This window comes from Homalodisca vitripennis, chromosome 1 (genome assembly GCF_021130785.1).
Source record: "Homalodisca vitripennis isolate AUS2020 chromosome 1, UT_GWSS_2.1, whole genome shotgun sequence".
NCBI classification, from domain to species: domain Eukaryota; kingdom Metazoa; phylum Arthropoda; class Insecta; order Hemiptera; family Cicadellidae; genus Homalodisca; species Homalodisca vitripennis.
In genome coordinates, this window is record NC_060207.1 from 189818847 (window position 1) to 189836899 (window position 18053).

The window sequence follows — 18053 nt, forward strand, 5'->3', positions numbered from 1 at the left end:
AGAAGGTCAGTTCGACGGTGTAGGGGAGAGTCTCAAGTGTTGGGAGTGCACATAACTCGGACAGGTGGGTTGGGGATTCTCTAGCTTAATACTTTGAACATGTATACAAATGTGCAGATAATGAACAGTTACACCAGTTGGCACGTGTTTGTACCCAGGCGATGTTCATAGGAGATGATGAGGTCAATTCTGACGGTGTAGGCGTGACACTCGAGTGTCGGGAGTGGACATAAACTCGGACAGGTGGGCCGGGCACTCTCTAGCCTTGACTTTGTACATGTATAAAATGTGCAGATAAGCACAGTTACACCAGTCGGCACGTGTTTGCACACAGATGATGTTCCTGAGAGATGATGAGGGCGGTTCTGACGGTGTAGGCGAGAGACTCGAGTGTCGGGAGTGGACACAACTCGGACAGGTGGGCCGGGCACTCTCTAGCCTTGACTTTGCAATTATTGTAATCATACTGCGTCAGGTTGGCCAACTCAGGCCTCAGAAAGCGTTGGAAGCCTCTGAGCGAGTTGATGTGTTTTGTAAAGATGTTCTAGTTACGATTCTTTATGTCATGTTCTTGATTTACATATTTCAGTTTCGAACGATGAGCGCTAACCTTCCTTTTCTTAAGGACGGTATATAATACGTGTAATTACATAGTTATTATATACAAGAGGACAAGAAGACTGTCCTAGCACATATTCCTTTATTTCATCTTTAATAAGTTCATTATAAGCAAATACAGTTGAATTCATATAACTCTCTATTTGGCGAGTTATTATGTACTCCTATTGTCTTAGTAGTCAGTTTGGGCTGAAATCAACATAAAATCACATAGTATTATATTTTTATGAACATTTAGTAATTTGTTAAAGTATAAAATTAAAAAAAAAAAAAATAATACAATGCATCCGTAAAGAAATAAGTAAAATAGCGTAATGTAGTATATTTATCAGATTATTTTAATTTATATTTTAAGCCTGCCAGAGTAAAAATACTTGTTTACAAAATGAAAATCTTCACAGCGATGAAACTCTGATTGCGGTTCTGTTTGATTACCGCTAACAGGGAGGTAAATATCTCCCTGCGTTTGTACTGAACGTTTCTTTAAATATGCCTTTTGCATTTTCATGCCTTTACTTGCAAAGGTAAGAGGATTAGATAAGAATTTACTTAAAAATAATGCCGATGGAGAATGTAGTTCTCACCATCTTGATATTTTATTTCCTTTAATTTACAAATTCTTAATTTAAAATTAATTTTAAGACTTCGTATAAATTCACTATTGAATCAGCTCTTTATAAACAGGTTCCAGATATTTCAAAGCCAATACTAATACATTTTCTAAATTAAAAAGCAATACAGGACTAGCTATAGTACACAATGTTAACACTCTCAGTCCCACGTAAAGGTTCATAGTAAAGATATCTATACTTTTTATAAAGTAACATAGACGTTTTGGTACTGAAAGTTTAGTGTTAATAAGAAAAGACACCGGGACATTTAACTTTATTAAACCGATATAACTGAGTAACAAATGTTACCAAGCAATCCAACCTTCGTCTCATATATTACTGTCTCATGCTAAAATATCATATAATTTGTATACGTCTGTTAGTACTGCGATTTGATATTTTTTACAATGAATATTCACGAGATCATCGAAAAACGTTAGAATTTATTTTTAACTTTAGTTTTGATTTTGAAGTTACCTCAAATCAATAAGGTTCTTGCTTGGATAATAGGAACCTATGTACCAAGAACAACGACAGGATTTTAGGAAGGTCTGTCCTTAATTCATTAACATACATAAACTGGTGCTCGAAATGTATATTTGATTCCAAACGTGAACTAATATAATGTACCACCATGTACTGATTTGGGTGCGTACATTGTGAAAGAGTAGATACCATCACGTTGACGGGTAGAGGTACAATTCTAATGCAAAGTAGTCGTAAACAGAGTTCATACGTCGGGCGCGTCGTTAACAGTCCATTAATCATAATCAAACTATTAAGCAACAGACTGATGACGTCACGCATCATCATATTTGCTTTTGCGGCATGCAAATATGTCCTCATGTTTGGTACATCCTAATTACTGTCAAGAGCTCAGAGTGTGGTTCAACTATTAGTCGCACAATGGTGTCAAGTTTGTAATTGGCATTGATTAACTTCGCATTATGCTCATTAAAAATATACGAGGGTCGTCCACAAAGTAACCTCCGTTTAGAAATAAAAAATAAACCAGTTGAGATACAAAAAGTTTATTATATAAATGTTAAAACTACAGCTTTTCTCTACTTTTCTACATATTCACCATACAAATTCAAGCACTTATCATATCTTTTAACAGTTTTTGAAATTCCGTCTTTAAAAAAATCTGCCGTAGAAATTACGTATTTATGTTTAATGTCGTTCTGGAAATCCACTTGGCAAATACTAGTAATATTTCCTAGTTTTCTTAATTATTACCTCAATTGTTTAATTATGTACACACTAATAAAAATAATTTGTAAAATTTTTGTTGTTACCTAACAAGACGTATTTATTATTTATTAATCAGTAAGGTGGGAACTAACACAAAGAAAGTTTATGTATTTGTTGAAAAATGATTTGATAGCAAAGGTTTTATTACTTAAATGTATTACCACGATTTAGATTAGTTTGTACTTACAACTGTGTGTAATTACTTCTTCTAGTCATGAATTGCTTTTGGGGAATAATAAATTTGAACAAATTTCCAAATTAGGAGCCCATTGTGGAAATTATAACATTTCGTTTAAATATGGCGAGCCTTTCAAAATAAAAAAAAATCTAAACGCCATTTATGGACTTAAACAAACTAGACAGGTATTTTGGAATGTTTATAACGTTTCCTAACGTTTTGTTATAACCCATATTTTCCGTATTTAGTTATAACCCCTGACGGCTTTCGAAATATTGAGTACATGTAAATATCACATGAGAAATAAATTAATAATATTTCAGCTGTCACAAACGCGACCTAATTCTTCATATCAAGACGGACGAACTATTGTCTATATAATAAATCATTAAAATATAGACTAAAATGTAATACAAACATTTAGTTCTATCTTAGTGAATTCGATACAATTCTTGGAGATTTGTTTTTTTTCATTACGTGTCCATTACATATATGTACTCTTATATATAAATGAATATTTCTTTAACAGTTGTTATAGTATTAATAAAGAATTATAGTTTATCATGTTTAAAATGTAATGTTATCAATCCTAAATGGCAGTTTGATATTTATATTTGTATTTTTTACGTTCTTCTCTCTCTCTCTCTCTCTCTCTCTCTCTCTCTCTCTCTCTCTCTCTCTCTCTCTCTCTCTCTCTCTCTCTCTCCCTCTCCCTCTCTCTCTCTCCCTTTCTCTCCCTCTCCCCCTCCCTCTCCCTCTCCCTCCCCCTCCCTCTCCCTCTCTCTCTCCCTCCCTCCCCCCCCTCTCTCTCTCTCTCTCTCTCTCTCTCTCTCTCTCTGATTTCCGTCTTCGGTAAGGGATTCCTAATTATAGTGTTTTAACATAAAAAAATTAATAACAGGTTATCCATAATAGTAAATGTCGACATTATTGCTGCATTTTACCAATAACCCAAGAAATGGATTGAGACGTCAAAATGTACTTCAGTTAATTATAAGAGCTTAAGCGCTTGATAAAGTAAAAGCTAATTCGGAGACAACTTTGACATTTAATAATTGGAGGTTGAATGTTTCAACAAGTAATTAAGTACTTTTTGACTTCCAATAATGCCTATCAGTTCTCAAACACCAGACCTCTTTTATAAATCAGGAAAGTAATTATATAGCTTTTGTAGTCATCTACTCGTATATAAATCTTATCGATGGCAACCAAATATAACTCACTAAAATAAGTTAAAATTTCGGCCATGAAGCGAAACATTAACTACGTACTGCAAGTAAAACATCTTTTATTTTAAGTATTTTTTTACATAAAATATGCACAGAAGCTTTGCAGGGGTTTAATGAAATCATTAAATTAATTAATAACATAGGTAGCACTTCATTTAAACATTTGCAAGAACTTTGATAAACAAGTGAATGCCTTAATTAATGATCTCACCATTAATGTTGCTGTGTATGCATAAGTCTTGCTATTAACTTTTATTGCAACATGTCTTAATCATTGGATTAATAAATTAATGTTCAATGTATCAAATTCATTCCTAGATTTTTAAGTTACAACTACAGGTGCTAGGTTAATAAATATAGCACCAAATGCAAATCTGTGCATGTACCTCATTTATTAAATATGGAAAAGTAATGACTTATTTAAATATTACCGCTATTTGGCATGCGAAGGTATACGTCAAGAAGACGTTTGAGTTATGAAAACATAGAAACAACTGGGTTCACGATTTATCAATTGATTACACTATTTCAAGGTTAACTCTTTAATATTCAAGGTGTATTTAATTTCAACGGCCTTAACCTATGATCCTAGCTCAAATGAACGTCGAATATAGTGTGTATTTAGTGGGTTGTATGGTTTTTTCCTAGTTAGTATAATTGTTTGAATCTTACTCAAAACTAAACGAATTTCACCGAAATAGGCATAAAAAAGATATATGCTTAATGCAGGCTGTATTTAACTTGTTACTTCACATTTGACAAGTTTGTTTGACCGAATAAAGAAAACAACTAGTGACATGAAATTTAAAATATATTTGAATAATAATATTCAGCACGTTATATTACACTAAAACATATTATAGGCCTATTAAACTTAAAAAGTTATATTTTTACAATCTAAAATTACAAGTCCTAGAGTCCTATACTACTTACATATAGCAAAAACAAATTAAGACTTGGATACTGTGTTTAAAAAATGTATCTAACAGTCTTCTTGTGTGTGGTTTCGAACAAGGCATTTATACGCTATACCATGTGTTGCGTAACAGGCTTCGTTGATTTTGTACACAGTAAAAAACAATTTGTAAGAAAATATTTAAAAAAACTGTTTTTATAACTGCTTAATTAAAACAAATGAATTGTTCAAAACAGTGGGTTTATAACATTTGAACAAATTAATAGTCTTGTTTTGTAAAGTAATAATGTATAATGTATCTTTCTGAGGATATAGGCAGTTTATAATAATAATAACAATAACCCCACTGAAAAGGTTCCAAAGTTTGGCAGGGATTTCATCCTAAGTCGGAATTTAGTTGTACGCTGTTCTCTTTAAATCATAACAGATTAATTTGAGTCGTCTCAACATTGAGAGCTTTGTGCTGTGGGGAAGCACTTATATTCAAATATAAGACCGGTTACATTTGAAAATAATTTGGCCATTGATAGCACAACATAATTGAGATCATTCACCAACGTTTGGAAGTGTTACCAAATATATAAAATAAAATATCTCAACTTTATAAAGCATAACTTTGAGTTGTTCAGCACCATTGCTGGTAAGAACTGTTATTTAGGCTCAACCTAATGTTTTAAAGATGGGTACTTGAATAAGAGAGGAGATATCAGTTTCCGAAACGTCGATTTCAAGTTTTTATTAACAAAACACTTTTAATAATGAACGTTGCAGAACATATTATAAATTATAAACATATTATAAATATACGTTTAAAATGTACTCAAAGATTACATAAAAGTTTTCATAGTGGAGTTCAAATCAGGGGTAGCTTCAAAGTCCGGCATCTAAATTGGTACGAATTCTAAACAGAAACCTCCAGAAAGGGGTTTTGTTACAAAATTCGAAGTAATTTGCGGCGTGTGACTGCCACTGTGAACGGGTCAGTCAGTGTGAAAGGTATAGTCATCTGACCTTTGACCGAGGATCAGTCAGTTTGTCAGTGGACGGATTTTTGCAGAAGCAGTCAATTCAGCAGTCTGGTCGTGCATGCTCTCCGACTCTTGTAGTAGGACGGACGTGTATTCAGTGAGGCTTAGTAAATATTTTACTTGACCATCTCGGAAAACACTATTGTTAGTCGCAAATTAATTATGATGTGCTAAACGGGTTAGATGGGGGAATACGGGTAGCATGAAAATGCACCGGAACATTTAGATATAGCTTTGATATGTTATTATATTACAGTTACGTAAAATAATCAAGTTCGCTAGTGGAGTATCCCGAAATAAATACCGATCAGATTCAGGGAATTTAATAATTGCTTCTCCTGTGACCACCACGCGCAGAACTCTCATCTGGTCATCGATGCTTCATCACCAACGGATATCAGTTTCATGTCTAATATTAAAACACCCACATCCTCACAAATTACTTGATGATTTGATATTTTTAGTATGGTGAAAAACATATCTGTTCTATTATTTTGTATTTATTTAATTTAACATTGCTTTATTAATTCAATGTGAAACCCCTAAAGGAGTATATAAACCCGTTTATTACAATTTAATAGTTGTAGAAACTTTGATTTTTTAGAAATCTGTTAACTAAAATAATTTAATAAAAATGTTTATGAAAAATCATAACTCCCTTAATTTCTAATTGATTTAAACTAAACTTAGTGGCAAAATGGTACGCACACATACTTTAGATATGTTCCTTGGGGTGTACACAAATACTAATATACCATATTATATATAAGAACAAACATCTGAAATTTAAGAATATTATAATATTAAACAATTATTAGAAAAGGAACATTAGATTTGTTTTGATTTAAAATCGAATTTCTTAAAAAAAAAAAAAAAATAGTTTGTATTGGATGTAAAATTTTGAAATTGAAAAAAATGTGTCATAATAAAGTACTTAACATTAGAGAGTCGTCCCTGAATGTAGAACCTTTTAAATACCATTCAACAAACGAGTTGTATTGAAAGAATATTTATCCAGAATCAAGGAGTGACGATAAATGGAAAGGATCCTGAATAAATCTGCCCCTTGAGGTTAAGGATAAATCCGTCCTCCTTAAAAGTTGGACGATTGCCCAGTTTCCTTTTGTCACTGTCTCCTCGCATTTTGTAGGTGAGAAACGAACTGGAGCTCAAGTAAAATAATTTAAAGCACTATTAAATTAACATAATCTTGTATTAAGTACTGCACAAATGGGGATAAATTCAGTATAGTTTTAATTCTTTTGAACCCTACATACAACCTTGAATACATTATTGATCACTTTAAGGTATGTTTATTATTTGGAAGGATTATGGTAATTTATATGAACAGATTACGTAAAAAAACACAAAAAGGCAATTTAAATATATGTTAATATTAATGTTTTAGCTTTGAATTTGTGATAAAATCTGTTTAATTACTTTGTTCTGTTGTGCAGTAAAATGCAGTAGTCAGGGAAACAAAATTAGCTACTTGATAAATACAAGAATATTAATATCATCTCACAATAAGGGGAGAAAGGAGAAATCCTATTGACTGTTACAATAATTTATTATATAAAAATAATAAAAACTCATCGGGACGTTTCATAAAATTATTTTCAGCTAGTTATCCTTATCTCTAACGTAAAAATAAAGTGAACTCTCATTTAATATACCATAATAAATTCGTACCTATATTATAATAAAATTAGTAGTCTGCCCCTAATGCGATCAGAACTTAGCAGCTGGTGCTTGAGCCAACGATTATGCAACACGCTAATTATTGGAGTGCAGACTAATGCACTAATTGTATCCTGCGGAGTATACTATAGCTACTAACTGAACTGGCATAATTTAACGAGGCAGTTATTGTATTTTTCACTGTGTCCGAGTATAAAACTGATGCCACCACAATGGCGAGAAGTGTTCTGTTGTAAATTCGCCGTTACCCGTTAGTCTCTCCTCTCACGTCCCGCCAAACCGTTAGCGCTGAGGCCTACCACAAGTCACGGCCATTTGTACTTCCCGACAACCGCTGCGGCGAGCTGCGCTGCACACAGCCGCACTTTCCCTCGGCTGATTAGAGTCGACAAGCACCCGGCGCGCCAAACTGCACAGGAGTCGCTCGTGCAACGTCACTACTGGAAATATTGTGTTATATAATCAATGTATTTTAAATTGTGGGACCAAATTCCGAACACTCATTCCAGAACAAAACTAAACTGTAAAAGACGCGAATGCGCGGTTGTGTTGACCCACATCACTTACTTCATTATCTTGAGCCTTATATGGAAGCTTGTTGCCAGACGAGATAAATGTATGCATTTGTTGATAATTACCCAGGAGAGCACCTCTGGTTCTTTTATTCTTGACAGTAGAACCTCCACCGGGTACAGAAAATTGATGTTGACACATTTCTCAGAATTTGACTGTTTCTGTCGAAGATACAGCTAAATTCCTGAAAAATAATTACAACTCTCAAATGCAGAACTAAAAACATTTAAGCCGAAACCCTAGATATACGGTAAAATAAGAAATAAATTTCAAGTGGCAAGTTAGTTTAAGAATTTTTTTATCCACAGTTGCTGTATTTCTTAATAGGAACAGCAACGCTGAGAGGACTCGTCGACAGGGCTGGTCTCTTCGTCCATGGTTCTGTCTTCTGTGAGAGAGGCGGAGTTGGCCCGTATAGTGTCGGAGTTAAAAGTCTGATGAGATCAGCGTCAAAATCATCAATCATCAAAAGTCTGTGTGGTTACTCACACAATTGATCAAGATGTTATACGTTCAAGGTGTCTTCACATCTGCTTTGAAGAAAGCAAAAGTCATTCCATTAAAAAAAATAGTTACTTGACAAGTAACTATTGTCATATTTCCATTATTCCGGCCTAATCAAAATATTAGAAAAATCCTTCCTTGATCGCTTTGAGGATTTTGGATTTAAACAAAGTAAATTGACTATTGATGCTGTCTAGAGTATCATTGACTCTGATTTAGGTGGCTTGGAGAGACAAGAACATGTACTTAGCGGGCAAGTTGTGTTCGTGGTCTGCCTCACAGATAACATTCATCATACCTAAATGATAGAGTGTGTGCAGATCGCGAATACCCTGTCAGACGAAGTTAAAATGCCCTATAGAGTCCCCCAGGGATGAATTCTAGGGCCAGTTCTATTTCTCGTCCACATAAAAAAATGGAGTTCATCACTCCGTAATGGAAATATGATTCAGTATGTGGACGATACGACTCTCTGTACCAGATAAAAAAAACGAAAAAGATCTTGAAATAAAAGCCTTTGAACAACTAAATGCATGTCTGCTACATTTTTCAAGAATGCATTTAAAACAAATTGTTCAAAACCAGCGTGATCAGTTTCTATCTTCGACACCATGAAAACGAAAGGCGAATGTAATGGTCAATGAAGCTATAATAGGAGGAGAAGAATCCACAAGTTTATTGCGATGCAGCTTGATCGAGGTCTGACATGGACCGGTTACACCGGTAATGTCTGCTCAAAGATTGCCTCAGGAATTTATATCTTACGTAATTAATTTTGATCCTTGGATGTTTTAAAGGTAGCCTACTTTGGCCTATTAAATTAAGATTTTGGTGTGAGATCTAAATAAGCTCCCTGAAAAGATAAGACAGTTACCAGAAAAAACTTCACGGTGTCAAGGGCATTTTATAAAGTTGACAAGTTTGCGATTCAGCGCTGAGAATACCATCAGTAACAGAGTAAAAATAAATATTTCCATAATTCCCCTTCTTATGTCTAAAGAAAAATGGTAGTTGATGTCCGACGATCAGGTGACAAAATGTAATGTTATCTTGATATTTATTTATTTACTTGAAATTATTTTTATTATTTATTTGCTTTCTTATTTTTAAATGACTCTAGTAAGTCAATTATTTGAAATCGTTTCCTGCAATAAAAAATACTATTATTATTAATTAGAAAACCTAGTGAATGTTTAGCTTAGTCTATCTCTAGAAGCTAATGTCACATACTAGGGGATAATTTTATCGATAGATCTGGCCTGGGAGTGAGAATCGTACCCTGTTTGCGCTGATTGTGATGATGGAACAGAGCTAGCCTTTCTCATGACTGAAATAATGCCCACTATCTTCCCTAATGGTGGTAGTAGCATGGTATCAGGATATGTTCTGGAGGCAATCCCAGTCCTCCATCTTTATCCATCCTTTAAATCCTGTTACACCCGACTGCCACATAGAAGACTTTTTAGATCAGATCAGTCAATCAAAAATAAATTTATTTCGGTAAAAATATACATAACTTTTGTTATTATAGAGGCAGTTTCGTTATTTTTTGACTACGTATAATCTTGCTCTAAATTAATATATTGAAATACTATATAAATAGGTGTACAACGTCTGAGCATGAGCATGAGTCCAATTCCGTTTTAATAATATTTATTGACTAAGGAAAATAGTGTTTTTATTGGGTTTCAATGAAAAGGAAGAGTTGAAAAAATTTAATATATTTAATATATGAAAAGTCACGAAACAAAATAAAAACAGCATGACATAACAATGTTAGAAGACTAAGGTAATAGGAAAATTAATAAAAATTTGAGTCACTCGCGATTGTGCTGCACGCATGAACACAACACTCGCTTGGTCACTGTCCCACACGCAATGCACTCAGTCACGCGCATACACACGAAATAAAGTGTGATCCTCGTACTTGTGGTGTGTGCTCGGGACTGGCATTCTGTGCAGCGACAAAACCTGGACTGAACTCCAAGCGGATTTTACGTACGTTTGAACACTTTTATTTCACTTCTTTACTTCTTTCTGTTCTTTATGTTTGTATGTATTAATACCTCCTCCACCTGAAAAAGAGAATAGATTCCAACTCTCGAAACGTTGTGTTATACCTTTTGATACTACAACTATGGCAAATTTCTGAAATCGTCTTCCCAACTAGATTCTATAATTTGATGTAATAATGCTTTCAATGTTTTGTCTTCCCAGATTCCTTAACCATAAGCTTAAAGATAATTTCAAGATATAAGTGCAGTAGAGTTTTCTAGAGAACACAAATGCAATGTTGACAATTGGTAAGTAGAGGGTAATAAAGAAAACTGTTATTTTTATTCAGAAACAGACACGAGCACGCTTTTAACTTCAAAATTATAATCTGGTATTGTAACTGGTTTAATAAGGTTTTTAATTATATTGGAACTATGAAAATAATTTAACAGTTTAAAGTCATTGTAGTTATTTTATACTTTTTCTGATTTTTTCATCTTGTATCCATGTATGTAGATATAGAGGTCAGTAGTATGATGTACGACTTTGGAATTATACTACGAACACGTTGCTATATTTACTAAACATATACTACTTCCATTAAAAACGAATAAAAAAGTTTTGTGACAGTGTGAAAAACATGGACTCACTTAAGAATTAGTTTTTAATGGCTCAATATCACCTTGGAGAAGCTTATGCAAATCTCTGATGGACAGAAGACAACTTATCGAACCAGTTGTTCTCCAGCTTTGATCTGCCTCGGACAGTAGCCAGCTACGCCTTAACTCATTCATTATACAATCCGTTGTAGAAGATCGCCATCAATGGTAGTGGTAGTGGCAGTCGGAGAGTAGGTTGTGGTAGTAGTAGTAGTAATGTAGGTGTGCGCGCGTCTGTGTGGGGCTCTTGCGTAGGATCATCTCTCGTGAACTGGTTCTCGAATCAGACGGACCGAAAAACCAGTTGTTCCCGGTGTGGCCAACCTACAAACGTCAAATGTCATCCTGTATAAACGTCCAGGGAATTAACACGTCAATTCTGGATCTTAAGTATGAATAAATTATTAAATTGCTCTGACTATAAAAGGACAGGATTTGAGAAGAAATAGAGATTTCTCTTAAAAACATTCCTAACAAAAAAATGTATACAATTTTAAAATCTATCTTCTTCCCTCTTTTCCTTGTTTCTTCACCTCCTCTCTCGCTCTCAATATATTTTATGATTGATTTTATAAATTAATAATGAAAACATTGTCTAGTTGTAAATACTGCTCAATGTGTATTTTGTATCATTACAACAGAATTATTGATCGTGACAGTGACGGTGGTTTGTGACTGTACTACACTTTGACAATCAAATAAAAATCATACGCTAAGTCATCGAGGGACTCTTTAACGCAAACCCTTTATATGACTTTATAGATAATCTCCTAAGATAGCAATTAAGAGACAAATCCCAGTCCTTGAGGTCGTATCTCTTGAGACCTCTCTCTTGGTGCCTTTCCTTTACGTTATTACTTGACACTTGCCCTCGTGTCTTAAAAATTGCACCATGAGACATTATCTACAAGGTATAATGGGCCCGAGCATCGTTGGAGAAAGTTATGCCTTTTGTGAAACACCAGCGCTAGTAACCTTTAATCATGTTGTTTTATAGTCCTTGTTGGTCTCATGGTCTCATAGATCATGTTGGATCACATAGAGTATCCTCAGTTGGGAAACAAAATTGTCTTGGATACCACTGAAGTAAATGACATTAATATGATAAAACGCATATATCCTCTTTGATTAGTCTTATTTGATTGGTGTGAGAGCCTAAAGCAGCCCTTAGGTCCGTTACTACGATAGAAAAACGGGGTTTTATGACTTCTATCTTATCCCGTCAAGTCCAGTAATCCATGGTCTTCAACAGGAGTGTTATTGGAAGCTCTTACCTAGACAACCACCGACTACGCAGTGTAGCGGATACGGCGGTTATCACGAGATAACCGAATCAAGCAACATCGAGCGTGGCTTCTGGTTGGATGGGTGACCGCTGAGCGATCCTGCCCTTGCAAGCAGTCCGCTTACCTGGCCGTTGCGTTGGTGGTAGTTCGGAAGACATCTTTAAACAGTTGGCCCCAAGTGTTAGAGAGGGTCTTTTAGGCCCTAACTTCGCTTGGTAAAATAAGACTTTCTTTACTTTTTATTACGTACGCAACACCTGTTATCAGACACATTATAAAACAATGTTTTAACTGCCTATGTCTAAAGACTATAATGAAGGTGATTTTAAAACAATTTAAATTTAGAAAAAAAACATTCAAGACAGATAAAAAAGTGATATCCCATCTCAATCAGAGATACTCTTGTACTTCAATCGGGACTTTAAGAATATATGTGCTTTTATATGTTTTCATATATGCACTGACTAATATTGCAGTTGCCTTTCTTACTTTTAAGAGAAACGAGCAATTTATTCGTAAAACAATAAGTGACAGAAAAAACTCATCTAGTAGAAAGTCCACTGCAACTATAATAGCACTAGAAGAACTGCATCACTGTATAGACAATCAGCCTATCGAGCGCAAGTGATGCAGTTATGCGAGACGCTGTGCTGCAGCCCATTGTGAAATGTCTGTAGTTTTGAATACAGAACGTGAAATCAGGAGAGAAATCTCGTTCAACCATGACTGGGGAATTAGACAAGGAGATATCAGCTGATGGCGCTATCAGACAGGTCTTATCCTGCAGAGCCGCAGTCGGTGATTAGAGGTGTATTATGTAATGGCCCGTAGAGATGCGAGCCGACTGCGGACAACCTGGCTCCCGGGAGGTCTTGTACTTTAGTGAATTAATACGGCACAAGACTTAAATATTCCAGCATTAGAATTCCAGGCATTAGAAATGAGTGGTTCCACACCTATTTTACAAACACCGCGAAGTAAAACATATTTTTCGCTCTGCTATTCTCTACTATTCTCTGCCTTTCTTTCATACTCTCTCTCTCGCTCTCTACTATTACACAGTCTCGCACAGTAGCCTGCTTTCCCTGCCGACTAAACACCGAACTATCATATCCTTATGATCTGAAAGTAACAAGATTTTTTGTGAAACCTGTTTCTTTTTCTTTCTTACATTTGTATTTATTTATATTTTGTCAGTCACACCCACACAGCATTATTGAATTAAAATATCAATTAATCTTAAACGCTAAACATGATCTAAATAATGCATTCATATACAACTGCGTTAAAATTATCGTTGAATGTAAACAACTATCAATTCAGCGATATCATATATAAAACTAGCAATAAAAAAATCTCAACGTAGCATTATTGGATTTAAAATATCAATTAGTCTAAAACGCTCAACATTATCTAAATAATGCATTTATATACAACTGCGTTAAAATTATCGTTGAATGTAAACAACTATCAATTCAGCAATATCACATATAAAACTGTTATTAAGAATAAAGGAAATTAATGGACATTAGTGCCATTACCACTTGCCTTGAAAACGATGACTGAATCATGATGCGATGTGTGAGTGATGCGTAACGTCATGTGTCGTACCGCGCCTCACCGTGCGGCATCGTTATCAAAGACGAGAAGAGAACAATGGATTGATCTCATATCTGATGTTCCCTTGTCCATATTAATTAACTCAGACGCTTGATACATTGAGCAGCCAACACATTGTGTTGACGATCAATCACAAGATCTGCCCTTTGAGTTACTGGATGTGGATCACTGGAGGCCGTTCCTCGAAGGGAACTAATTAGAAGCATCAACGAGAAAGCAAGTAAAGTACAAGGAAATTCAAATGCCTAATTTTATAACTAGTCCCGTCTAAATTAAATGTCATAATGATAAATGATAAATACGTGTTAATGTTGTAGCATAAAATTAAAATACTTTGCACTAGTTTATTATTCATTTCTGGTATAATTGGATTGTCTTCTGATCAATGACTAGAAATCAATCTCGACCTTATTAACATTTGAACTATAAGTGATATATACTAATTGAAATTTATCCGTAAACATTGTTAATTGTGATAAGTATATCAATAAACATATGTAGACTTATTCAAGTTCTCTGAAATGTTTGTATTACTGAAAACATAAGCAAAATGGTTTGAAATACGAGAGCGGAGAAAATAAATGAAAGCGAGGAATTACCGAGAAACGCTTGAGACGGTTTGCTGGGCATACAGCCTTCAAACGGAATTGCAAAATTATATTTGTCTTACGAACGTAATGGTAAATAGGTTAGAGTTTTATTAACATACTTTTATCTGTGTGCATATTTACGCAAAAAATTCTTTATATATCTTTATATTTTTTTCAGAAAAATATCTGCAGCATGGATCGTTCTGCTTGACACTATGAGTGAGTACCGACAGCAAACTTCCAGGGACAGTGATGACCTGGAGGAAACCTTCGTGTACAGTGGTACAGAACCTCCGAGGCCGCAGCCCAGAGCTTACCGACCGCGATCGTCAACGTCGGACACCATCCCCTTCGCAGATGCCGAGGTGGTGGCTCCACAAGGGCGGTTCAGCAACGGGAATACCAAGGAAGATAGCTTGGAGCGTCGAAGGGTCTTAAAGTACCTTATTCCTCCTCCACCCCCTCCTCCACCACCCACTTCAGTTCCCCCTCCTCCTCGGAACAACACATCGACTACTCTCGAGTCAGAGGACTCCACCAGCCTTAACAATATCCTGGATGCCTTGGACGATCTAGAGCAGCCCGATGATTCCGACGAGGATCTTCTGAGCTCGATGGCTACCACGGGAAGCATCGATGACTCCGAAGACGACCTGGATGTACTCACCGATCTCCCCGTCAGTGTAGGAAAGTGGAGTGCGATCAAAAGTGAAGTGAGCATGCGTGATGTGCGGGCTGATAACGGAGTTGCGCGAGTGTTACCGATTACACCCGAGAACCTCCGAGAGCAGCCGAGTGGCCACGAAGACGTCCGAAGTGAACGGAGCACTCCGACCTCAACATCGCAACTCAAATTACAGGTAGGCTGTCAATTATTCTGCTTCACTGGTTTAACTTTTAATTATAGCTTCCAAAGAGTTTGAGCTCCGAGATACTGCGCATTGGATAAAAACACACATTTCCATGTCAATCCTTAACGTTGAACTGTGTCAGATTTCCGCCATTGTAGGGTGTATTACTCTTAAACTCGACTGTCGGTACTTTTTAAAAGAATAGATGTTTATTTAAAATGTGATTGTCTCTAACATTCAATTTACGTCTTAAGATTTTATGTAGTTATGAACATGATCTCATGTCGCCCTTTGATCGCTACTTTTTCCCCCTCCAGATAGCTTTGACTTCTGACTGTTGAGGTTTTATTGATGTTTATCTTAAGGTAAGAACGCTCAAACTCCTCGTGGTTGGAGCAGGAAAACGACCTTGTCGGTGTTTTAAGCCGCTCGGGCAGCTTGTTGGATTACCCGGTTCCCTTTGAGTGGCGTAATCTCGATATTTTTTGGCAGGTGTGAGAATCGATACTTATCTGGTCAAAGACGAGATTTTATAATTTAATTAGTGGTTGATAAGTGGTAAGGTTCTACTGTATTTTATTATTAATATACATATTACACAGTTTGTTGGGTTTTTCTTCTTTATTATTTTTTATATTAGCCAGACGTTGAGTCATGGTACCCTAGACAATCCCTGTGCTAAGTGTAAAGATAAGATGTATTGTAGTAAAAATATACTTGTCTGCGGGTGTATGACTATCATGCACATGTTCAAAAGTTGTTTTAGAGTCCTTTAAAGCTTTAGTTTATATGTCTAGTAAGTTCAGAATGCTTTGAACGTCAGAAAGCTAGGAATGTTGAGATTCAAATTATTCATACAAAATCGGTCTCTTGTCTTTTTTTTTTAAACTAGTGGTATTTCTGTGGGTCATGAAGTTCACACTAACATACTTCTGTAGACACCGATATATGAGCTTCTTTCCGAATATTCAATAGATCGTCGATGAAAAAGTGACTAAGGTTCTAGAGCTGCAATATTATCTAGAGGAAAGACCTAGTGTAATGTGCTGTAATAGTCTGTCTTATTCCCATCAGCTGTATTATGTGATTTGGTAAATCTTGAGAATGAGTTGGCTTCAAAAGTTGCACAGAACGACATTACTGAAAAGCAGACCGTTGTTCTTGAAGATTATTCAGGAATTGCTTCAAGCGATGATTATATAAATGAGACGCAAGTGCTCGTGGATACACCTGTTGACCTTTTGAATAAAAAATTGATTATTAGCCTGCTTCATGATTCACTTTGGTCAAAAAGGGCTGTTAATATCCTACGCAATATACTACTTTAAATTACAATTGTTACAGAAAAGAAACGCCTTTGCAGTGCTGTATTAGTGTTCAGATCAATAGAAGCTTCAATTATCCATGCTGTATGTTTAAAACAAATCATACGACTTGATTCAAGCTTAACCTTGAAGCTTCCACAGATGTCAAAATGACTTTGAATTGTGGGAGAATATAAGGAGTCAATATCAGAAAAAAGTCTATGGTTAGTAATTGGATTTAAATAAATTGTTACTGAGGAGATATTGAAAATTAAAAGGAGTTAAGGGCAGTGAAAATTAAAGGACAAAAGGTAAGTTTTTGTCTTTGTTGTTTATGACTCGAGTGACTGGAAAATATCATTTCTGTCTCTCTGTTTGTTCTCATGACATCGCAAGATCAAACTAACCTACACCTTGACTTGACATTTTTTACGAAGCTTCCTTATTACGTAGGTAACCCCGAGTTCAAAGTGGTGTATGCCTCATCTTGGTATTTGGCTGAATTCTTGTGAAAGATTTTACATAGGTCTTATGGTTAATCATGATGTAAACGGGAAAACGACACAAGAAATAAATTTGTTAACAAACGGAGTAGAAACACATGACATTTTACAATTTGACACAATTACACACAGCCTAATGAAATGAGTTATAGCCTTGAAAATTTGCGAGGTGGTACGATTTCATTTTTTATTATATAGCGCATAATATGTATCCTATATAGATTTATTAAGGCCAGATTTATGCTGACGATATGATTATCTCCGTAACAGTTAGAGTAGTTATACATTTAGCCCTGAAATAAACGATTGAATATATTACTGTTCGATGGGATGAAATAAACCAAATAGTCGCGAACCCCAGTAGACCAGTGATAGTTATCTTTATTCAACTTGTCTTTCTTTGTGTCTTGAAATTATATGTCCGGGAATCAAAAATACTTTTAATTGATTAAATATTGTGATTCGTGATTATTGTTTAATGTAAAGCTTTTACAAATTTAATATAGAACCTGAAATAACATGTGATTTTTGACTCTGTGATTTATTTTCATACTCAACTTGTTTTATTTATTGTAATGTTTCACTTTTTGAAGTGTTCATGATTGGATACTTTGAGCTATTCCAGCCTCTTGA

General features: G+C 35.2%; 1 protein-coding gene across 1 annotated transcript in view; it reads left to right on the forward strand.

The window, feature by feature from the left end:
- LOC124352944 overlaps positions 1 to 16999 on the forward strand; it is a 62453-nt gene extending 45454 nt beyond the window's left edge. The window contains exon 2 of the mRNA XM_046802685.1: positions 14941 to 16999. Coding sequence (XP_046658641.1) covers positions 14978 to 15685 — 708 coding nt within the window. The 5' untranslated portion in view covers positions 14941 to 14977 and the 3' untranslated portion in view covers positions 15686 to 16999. The remainder of the gene's footprint in view (positions 1 to 14940) is intronic.
- The last annotated feature ends 1054 nt before the right edge of the window (positions 17000 to 18053 follow it).